Here is a 9,859-nt window from a genome sequence, read left to right as displayed (position 1 = left end):
CTGCATGGACACATTTGAAATGCATTAGTGTGCTATGTCAGTGGTTTAGGAAATTTTTTATGGTATCGCAAAGATTTATTTCTGACCATTGTAGGACCTGCTTTTTGATTTCTTTTAACTATTAACCTCAAAAACTATATTGTTCAATTTTAAACCTTCACTTTTACATTCACGTCAGATACAGAATTACCCTATTATCTTAATGTCTGTGAAAATGTCTCTGATTGTTTCATTACTATGAAGTCTGTATGTACCTCATTTACCCGCATAAATTAAGTTTTCCATATTTTAAGATCTAATTCAAATGTTATTGTTTTCTATGTGATTTCTTTTATTACTTTGTTCATAATTTTTCTCCTCTCATTGCTCTTAGTAAATATCCTCTGCGTCTATGAGAGGTGATGCAAGAATGGGGGTAGTGGCACTTTAGGGTCCTTTAATAGTCATAAACTTGCCTTGCAGAGAATCACAGGTAGCAATAGATTACAAAATATATTACCATAAAATTATTTATGAAAACGTAATTTGTAACAGCTAAAGATTAGAAAAAAGTCAAAAGTTCATCACTAGAGGCCTAGTTTAATGAGTTATGATACAGCCATAAAATGGAATACCATTCAACCATAAAAAAAAACCCAGTAAGTTTTTGTATATATTGATATGGTACAATCTCCAGGATATATTATTAAGTATGTGAAGAGGTGGTACAGCAGAGTAATTAAAAGTGTAGACCCTGGAGTCTGGTCTTGGTTCAAAGAACAGCTCTGCTATTTTATTAGCTGTGTAAACTTGGACAAGTTTCTCAAGCCCAGTTCCTCAGTTTTTCACCTGTGAAATGAGGATGCTAATGGTAACTGCCTCACAGGATTGGATGAGGATTGAATGAATTAATATATGCAAAGCACTAAGAAGAGTGTCTGGAACATACTAAGATAATTGAACTATAACAGTGGGATGGTATGTGAGTGATTTTTGAATTATGTAATATAATTCATAAAAATAAACAATCAAGTATTTTTTAATATATGACCATTAAATATTTTCACCATTACTGCCTTGTGTTATAGCATTGTACATATTCAAGTAGAGGCTTGTCTCTTCTATTATGATGTCTTTTGAGGATAAGGCCTGGCTTTTCCTCGAGTATGTTCCCTACGTGATCTCCAGCACGTGCCATGTACAAGGTAGTTCCATAGGTATTTGTTGAATGTATTAATAAAATATTCAGATTCCTCTTTGCACATAAATATTTCAGAGCTTCAACATTTAGTAAGCAGTGTTAGAAGGAAGCTGATCCTATCATTTCAACATTTAGCGGCAAGTCCAGAGATTTTGTTAACATAGATTTGCTTCCACATGACGCAGTATTCTGAAAGTGTTACTTCCTTTTCCCTATTCACAAGAGTTTTATTTTTAAATGAGGATGAGAACTAATAATTTTTAGAAACTTTGAATCTCAGAAAGGTTAAGAACATGCCTTGCCTTCATACATCTTGCTAGTGAGGCAGTCAGGGTTCAAACGTGGGTCTGGCTGATTGTCCTTTTTGCTGCTAAAGTGAAGTGGAAAGAAAGGCTATATTCACTGACTTCATAAGTGAGCCTCAGAGAAGACATACAGGAAGAGATTTCCAGTAGTCCTGTCCTTCAGCAGTGCTTCACTTTGCTGAGCACATTCCCTAGCTATTTAAACTTCTTCCAAAACCCAGGAGTGATAAACTTCTTTCAATGTATTAGGAATAAGAGGGAAAGTATAATGACATGATCATTTTGTATAACTTAAGCCTTTGCCTCTGAGATTAAGGCCATCTAAAAGTCTTCAATAAGAGAATCATAAGTGGCCTAAAATATTCCCTTTGTGATATTTAGTAATATAGCCTCTCTTTATTCATAAATCGTTTCAAATAAACATTAGTGATGATCTCATGTAGGGTTGAAGACACTGCATTTTCCAAATCAATTTCATTATAAAATATAATAATGAGGTCATGGCATTTTCAACACATACATTTGCAGGTATGTACCATTTTAGAAAACCTAAAGAATGAAAAACCCCAAATGCTCGATAAATTGGAGGATTGCATCCATTCAATTTCAGAAGAGTTCTTCATGTTCCAAATTGATCAATCACTGCGGTTCTTTAAACAGGAAAGCATAACTCATGTTCATTTAACAGAAGAAACTTTGTACTCTATTTGGAAAAATTCTCCTTAATGTAATGCAAGTATTCCACAGGGATGTGTATTCGAGAGTGACATATAGTAACTAAACAGATTAGCTGTTCCAATAAATTCTGTAACCAGTGAGGGTGGGGATTAGGGGGAGGTGCTATATCAGAATGAGTGGTCCAGAAAGACCTCTCTGCATAGGTGATATTTAAGCTAACAGCTGAGTAAAAGCCTGAATAAAGCTGAAGGAACCAGCCTTTTGAAGACCTATTGGAAGAATGCTGCTGGCAGAAAGCTCAGCAAGCAAGGTCTCTCAGGTCAGAACAAGCTTGGTGGATCAAGGAACAGAAAGGCCAGACTGTCTGGAGGGCAGTAAACTAGGGGGAGTGGGTCACAATGAAGTCAAGAGATGTAAATGAGGGCCAGATCAATCAGGACCATGATAAGTGCATATAAATGACCTAACTTGGAGCTTCAAGAGCTTAATAAATGGAAACTCTTAGTCATTAGAGATCATATTGTTTTATTCATAATTCATTTTTTTTAAAAAAAATAGGAGTAGCTTTATTTCTTATAATGAATTCAAATGAACACTTAGAAAATACTTGTGAAATTTGAAGCTCAGATCTTCACTAATCCTGTAAATTTTAAATTCTATTAAAATCATAAGAAGAGTTATTTTCTAATAGTAAAGGCTGCTAAAACTATTTTTTATGGAATTTGTCTTACAAATATTTGTTTATTGTTTCTAGCCTAGATTTATGCTGAGGCTATTTTGTCCCAATCCTCAACCATGAGACCCCTCAATCCCAAAAACATTTTCCTGAAATTCATTCAATTTTTGTAGTTTAGTTTTAATCAATCTGGAATTTACTTATAAGTATTACGTGAGTTAGAGATGGTGGTAGGCTGCATGATGACTCCCAGTACATATCCAATTCCTAATTCCTGGAAACTGTGACTATTACCTTATATGGCAAAAGTGACTTTGCAGATGTGATCGAATTAAAGATTTTGAGATGGAAAGATTATCCTGGATTATCTGGATGGGCCTTAAATGTATTCACAAGTGTCCTTAAAAAAGGGAGGCAAAGGGAGATTTGACACAGATTGGAAAACGCAATGTGAAGACAGAGTGGATCGAGATTTACAGATACTGTGCTGTTCGCCTTGAAGAATGGAAGAAGGGGCCACAGCCAAGGAATGCAAGGAATACAAGGGATGTAGCTTTGGAAGCTAGAAAAGGCAAGAAAGGGCTTCTCCCCTAGAACCTCTGCAAAAAGTGGCCCTGCTTATACCTTAGATTGTGCACCTTAATTTTGAACTTCAGGACTCCAGAAATATAAGAATAAATTTATCCTTTTTGAAGCCACCAAAATTTGTGGGAATTTGTTACAGCAGTCATTGGAAACTAATACAGAGATCTAACTTTACACGTAGTTAACTAATTAATTGCTCTAGTGCCATTTATTGAATAATACGTTATTTCCTAAATGATCTGAAATGTTAACTTTACTATGTCAATACCTGCATATAGTTGAGTCTTTTTCTATTCTGTTCCACCAATCTATTTACTCTTGAGAAAAATACCAAACTTTTAAATTACAATAACTTTATAGTACATTTAAATGAGTGGTAGCATAATTTCTTCATCACATTATACTTTTTTTTTTTTAAATTTTTTTGCTTTAAGCTGCATTTATTCTTTCAGGTGAACTTTAGATTGAATTTGTCTAGTGGAAAAAAAAGTTGAATTTTGACTGAAACTGCATTAAATATACAGATTCACTTGAATATTCCTATTCAGAAACAGATTATCTTTTCATATTTCATATATCACCCTCCCTATTTAAACTGCAAAATTTCATAGTTTTTCTTCACTTAGGTCTTATACAGTTCTTAAGGCTTATTTCTTAAGACTTATTTGTTCTACTGTGGAATAGGATCTTTTTAAAATTACATTTTCTAATTAGATACCATTGGTGTGTCAGAGTGCTATTGTCTTTTTGCCTCTGGCAACTCTGCTTAATCAATTTAAGGTGTAATAATTTTCTCTTAGATCATCCAGCAAGATAATCATATCATCTGCAAATATTATTATAATCGTTCTCTTCTTTTTCACTACTTATTTTTCTTGTCCTATTGGATTAGCTAGAATCTAGAACGTGTAAAATGATAATGGCGTTAATGGGCCTAGTTGTCTTTTTATTGATTTCAGCTGGAATGCCTTCAGTGTTTCACTATTAAATAAGATGCTTTAGATTGTATAATTTGTGGTGGAATTTTAAGTTTATCTGTATGTGTATTTTATCTTTATATATATATGCATAAGAATGCTAAGAATATTTCTGTTTCTAGGTTACTATTTCTTTAAATCAGAAGAGCTGATGACGTGTTACTAATTTCCAATATCTATCAACATATATTATATACTTATATTAAGGATAAGTTTCTTAATGTTGAAAAATTCTTTTATTATATAAAAAACTATTGGGTAATTTTAATGTTTGCATTTTCTGTTTAGTATTTTATTTAGAAAGTCTATAGCTCCCTTTTCTTTGTATCTTCAGGCTTGGATATCAGTAAAACGCAGCGGAGAGAAAGGTTTCATTCAAGTGGAGAGGGATGGGATAAGGATTGCCTAGGGTGGATGTGAAAGTAAGGCAACACTGGCTGGAGGCAGAGGAGCAGAAACCAGTCTAACGAGGAAAAGCGATCCCGGTATTCTTAGGAAAGTTGATCTGGTGTGTTAAATGGCGTTTCAGGAGAAATCTGAAAGCTATTGATTTACAGCAGGAGGCAAGCAAAGAGGTGTCGGGGCTCGGGGAACCAACCTCCTTAAAGGATCAAAATGGGTGCAATGGATACCTTCCTCCTATGAAACTTTAAAAGCCGAGACCAGTTAACGGCAAGCGCAGGGCCTCCCTAAGGCACAGCCTATGTCCAAGCCTCTCAGCTACCTCAAAAACCCGGAGAACGTAAATCCAGGCCGGCCCTGGAGTGGCCGGCGGTGGGCTCCGGCCAGCTTGCACACTGGGCATGCGCAGGGGGTGGACCGCCTGGTCGGCTTAAGAAGCCGTGACGAGTCCGGAAGCGCCTGCGCGCGCCCCTCCGAGAACTAGTTTTGTTCCGTGTCTCTCGGGCTGGAGCGGGTCGGAGAGAACCTCGGGCAGGACCAATACGATCCCTGCCAGCATCGCAACAATGTCCAGCAACAGCTTCGCTTACAATGAGCAGTCCGGGGGAGGGGAGGCGACGGAGCTGGGTCAGGAGGCGACCTCAACCATTTCCCCCTCCGGCGCCTTCGGCCTCTTTAGCAGCGATCTGAAAAAGTGAGGAGGAAGGTTTGGGGTGCAGGGACGGGATTGAGGAGCTGGGGACCCGGGATGAGCGGGCGCCGGGCTCGGGCCCCCGGAAGGGGGTGGGATCGTCCTGAGACTTCTGCGGGGCTGGGCGGAACATTTCCCGCAGGTGGGTGGGGTTTGGTCTTTTGGGAGTGGAGGGAGTTGATGGGGACTTGGGGTGAGTGTGTGTAAGGGTCTCTGGTAGTTTCCAAACTTTAGTGCAAGAACCATTTGGAGAGCTTACGTCCCACCCCCAACGATTCTGATTGAGTTGGTTTAGGGCATAGGAATCTGAATGTTGAACGAACACTTTTAGCCAATTTAACGATTGCTGGATCAAACGTGGAGAAATTCGCAATTAGGGTGAAAGAGTTTGGGGAGTTGAGAGGGAGAGTTGGAGTGTGAGTGTTGCTTATGGGAAACAATTCTGTGACTCTGGAGTGGAGGTGCAAGGAGGTGTTCAGGCGCTTTATGAATAGATAATTTATACAAACATTAATGTTCTTGGACAATATCCTTTGCACAACAGACAAAAACAAAACCAACCCAGTTCCAAACTAAATAATAAGCATATGAGTAGAGAATAGAGTTACTATTTACAAATCCTAAAATTTTATAAGTTAATAATGTGAATTTTTAAAACAAATACTAAACAAGGTGCTCTTAGTTTTTAAAAATATGGTAAGAATATTTTAAGTACCACCATAAAATGGAATGAAAACACCCCCAAATTGTTTTTTTTTTGTGGGAGGTGTTAAACTTACAGGATGTTGGTAAGATTTATATTTTGTAATCCTTTTTTACATTTTTCTTATTTTTGATCTCTCAATACTAAACAGTATGGTTACATAATGGGTTCTCACTAGATTCATGCTAAATTAAAGTACTTGTTCTCGGTTGCTTTGCTGTTGTCAGAAGAGTATATTTAAATTTTGATAATAAGTTTTACTAACAAGATTGGGCCATCTGGAAAGTGCTCCAGTAGTTGAAATTGGGATTACATTTTGACTATTAAGCTTATTGAAATCTTGTATACATCATGTGGAATACAGTATTTTTCTTTATTCTCAGGTTAGAAAAGTTTAAAAGTAAAATAACTGATTTCTTCTCATTTTTCATTCTGTGCATTTAGAGGATGGATTGTTCTAACAAGGGGCTTGTTGCAGTTCTGTTGACAAAATGTTTCAACTGTAGAATTAACCTATAAGTCTACCTCAGTCTGTTTTGCATGTGATTTGCTTGCAATTTATTTACTTTTATGGTTTCTGAACATCTATTTTTCTCTTAGAGCCCTTGATTTCCTCTTTTGTCAGATTTAGGTCTGATTTGGAAAAAAATGTATGGCTCTGACTATGAGCAATGTGCTGTTGAGGTGCCTGAGCAGGCTGGCTTTAAAATAAAAATAGCCAACATGTATTTGAGTGCTTGTGCATTTATTATCTTTACATTTATTATCTCATTCAGTCCTGCTAACAGCCCTGTAGCTTGTTCCCAGATGTTGTACTTCTCTGATCCCACTTTGCAGATTAGGAAATTGGAGCACAAATGGTTAACTTGCTCACAATCACAAAGCTAGAACACTGCACTGTCTGAATTTGAACCCAGACACTCTTCTCTTAGAGCCTATTCTCTAGTGCTTGGATGTGCTACTTTCTACTTGATGAAATTTATGGTGCTTTTATTAGAGAATGCATACAACTCATTAAAAGTTTAAAACTGTGAAGAGTAGCTGTAAACAGTACATGACCTTGAAGCTTCCAGGAATTAGAAACATTTTGGCTATTGAACTACAACCTAATGAATGGGGTTGTACCAAATGAGACCCCTGTTCTGGAAGTGGTCACTTAATCTTTCTTGATCCTATATTCTCTCATTTGTAAAATGGTGGTATTTCTTGCCTTTAAAAACAAAACGACAAACTTTATATAAAACACTTAAAGCTTACCTTGTTTCTCTGCTCTTTTGAAATAGTTTCAGGTTTACAAAAAAGTTCTAAGTGTAGTACAGACAACTACCCTTTATGCACTCGCCAATTTAAAAAAAAATTTACTACATTGCTTTGTTTCTCTTTGTCTCTCTCTGTATACACGCACAGACACATACACACATTCATACTATTATTTTTTCTGAACCTACATGATGTAGGTTGTGTACATCATGTCCCTTTACTCTTAATACCTTAGTGTGTAGTTTTTAAGAACAAAGATTGTCTTACACAACCACACTACTGTTATATTCAGGATATTTAACATCAACATAATCTACAATATAATTAGTATAATCCAGTGTTGTCTCTTAATCCAGTAAAGAATTTTTTATTTTAGCAATTTTTTCCCTTCAGTACAGGATACAATCCAGGATCATGTATTTCATTTAGTTGTCTAATCTCTTTAATCTGGAATAGTCCCTTAGCCTTTGTCTTTCACTACCTTGACACGTTTGAAGAATGCACGCCAATTAATAGCACATTAATCAATTTGGATTTACTGGTGTTTCCTATGTTTAGATTCATGTTATGTATCCCTGGCCAGAGTATTAACGTAAGTGATGTGTCCTTCTCAGACTATTGTATCCACAGGCGTAGGATGTCCATCTTAATAATAATTGTCTAGTTGTCCATTATTTCTTTTTTACCAGTAATTTATCGATGGGGGGACACTTTGAGAACATGCAGATGTCTTGCTCCTCATTAAGTTCACCACCCCCTATATTTAGCAACCATTGATGAATCTCCTGAACTAGTCTTTGCCACGATGGCTGCAAAATTTTGATGTTCCACCTCTGACTCCTACTATTCTGCTCTTTGGCCTCTTGTCCTAGAGCCCTGTGTCCTTTCATCCTTCACTAACCATCACAAGGATGCCTGATCACTTCCTAGTCACAGGATTATTGATGATTTTGTTTTTTAAATTTAATCTTATTTATCAATTTTATTTATCCTCACGCCCCTTTAAACAAAACCAAAATTAGGGAGTTTTAGAAACTCCCTAATTTTAGGGAAGATCCTATATATCATTTATTGGTTAATCAAGCCTGTATATTAGATTGTTGGCTTCACTATTTTCAGTTCTTGATTTAAAATGTAAAGAATTAATTTTTTTGTATTTCTTTTTTTGAGACTGTTGTAAACTTTTCTTGCTTTTAGTTTTTTTCCTAAATTATTTTCGTTTGTCTTAAACAAGCTCTTTTTTAATCTTTACCAACTGCCTGTGTGTATAATTTAAAAATAATTCTAATTTATTTCTGGATTAAACATTTAGTTAGGAATTAATTTCTAGAAGGAAACGGGACTAAATTAATTTTTCTTAATAATAGTAAGACTACTAAATCTCCTGATTTCTTTTAAGAGCATCTCAGTGCATTAGAAAAGCATTGGACCTAGAGTGAGAAGACCTGGATATAAGTTAATGCTTTCCACTTGTAGTAATGTTTCCTCATTCAAGTTGTTTGATCTCTTCAAGCACTGTCCTCATTTCTAAAAAGGGTATGGTAATACTTGCCTGTCTTATGAAGTTCTCACAAGGTGGTGTAGTTAAAAGTGATTTCTAAACCAGTATATTAACTAACACTATTTGGAAAAGTTAGTGCAAGTTTCACTGACGTGGTGACATGTTAGGTCTGAAAGCCTGAGGTTTTTACCAGGTGGAGGGAAGGAGTTTTTCAGACAAACCAGGTAGAAACCAGGAGAGCTGCAAAAGAAAACGCATGTTCAGCTGACATACAGATTAAGGCATCAGCATTTAGAACTTTAGGTAGTAATCAGAGCCCAGGAATGGATGAAACCATCCTGGGAGAACTTTTCTTGTTAGAGGAGAAGGCTATTTAGAGAAGTCTCTAGGCAACACCAATATTTTAAGTGTGAATGGAAAAAGAACTAGGGAGAAAGAGAGTGCTCAAAGGGATAGGAAACCAGAGGAAGCTTAAAAAAAAAAAGGAAGCTAAGAGTAAAGTTAGTAAGAGAAAACAGTCACCTATAAGGGGTTGCATAATGAGGACAAAGAAGAATAAAGGCAGAAAAGAGGCCTCGGGTTTAACAATGAAAAGGTCTTAGCAACCAGTGACTTAGCAGTGCAGTACCACTTGAAACACATGGAAATGTAGCATTTTTAGTCCTTGATGAAATTGGGGTGGACTTTTCATTTGTTTAGGTTCATAGAGCCAATTTAGTATGCTTTTCTGTAGTCATACTATAGCATGTAATTATGATACAATCAAAACTACATTAGTGTGTTTGCATTGCATTAATAAAGCCTAGCCTTTTTTAACTTAAATTTTATTGTCAAATTTACATCAGCCATGAAAATTACACATAATGTTTTAGCCTTTAATATCAGTTTTAGTGGAGTCGAC

At 36.2% G+C, this 9,859-nt stretch overlaps 1 protein-coding gene across 1 annotated transcript in view; it reads left to right on the top strand.

Annotated features, from left to right (window-relative positions):
• Positions 1-5,229: 5,229 nt before the first annotated feature.
• The window catches only part of AP3B1 (adaptor related protein complex 3 subunit beta 1), a 219,240-nt gene continuing 214,610 nt past the window's right edge, over positions 5,230-9,859 (top strand). Inside the window, exon 1 of the mRNA XM_033110712.1 lies at positions 5,230-5,497. Within this exon, the coding sequence (XP_032966603.1) occupies positions 5,370-5,497 (128 nt within the window). The 5' untranslated portion in view covers positions 5,230-5,369. The remainder of the gene's footprint in view (positions 5,498-9,859) is intronic.

This window comes from Rhinolophus ferrumequinum, chromosome 7 (genome assembly GCF_004115265.2).
Source record: "Rhinolophus ferrumequinum isolate MPI-CBG mRhiFer1 chromosome 7, mRhiFer1_v1.p, whole genome shotgun sequence".
Taxonomy (NCBI): Eukaryota; Metazoa; Chordata; class Mammalia; order Chiroptera; family Rhinolophidae; genus Rhinolophus; species Rhinolophus ferrumequinum.
This window is presented reverse-complemented; position numbering and strand designations above follow the sequence as displayed.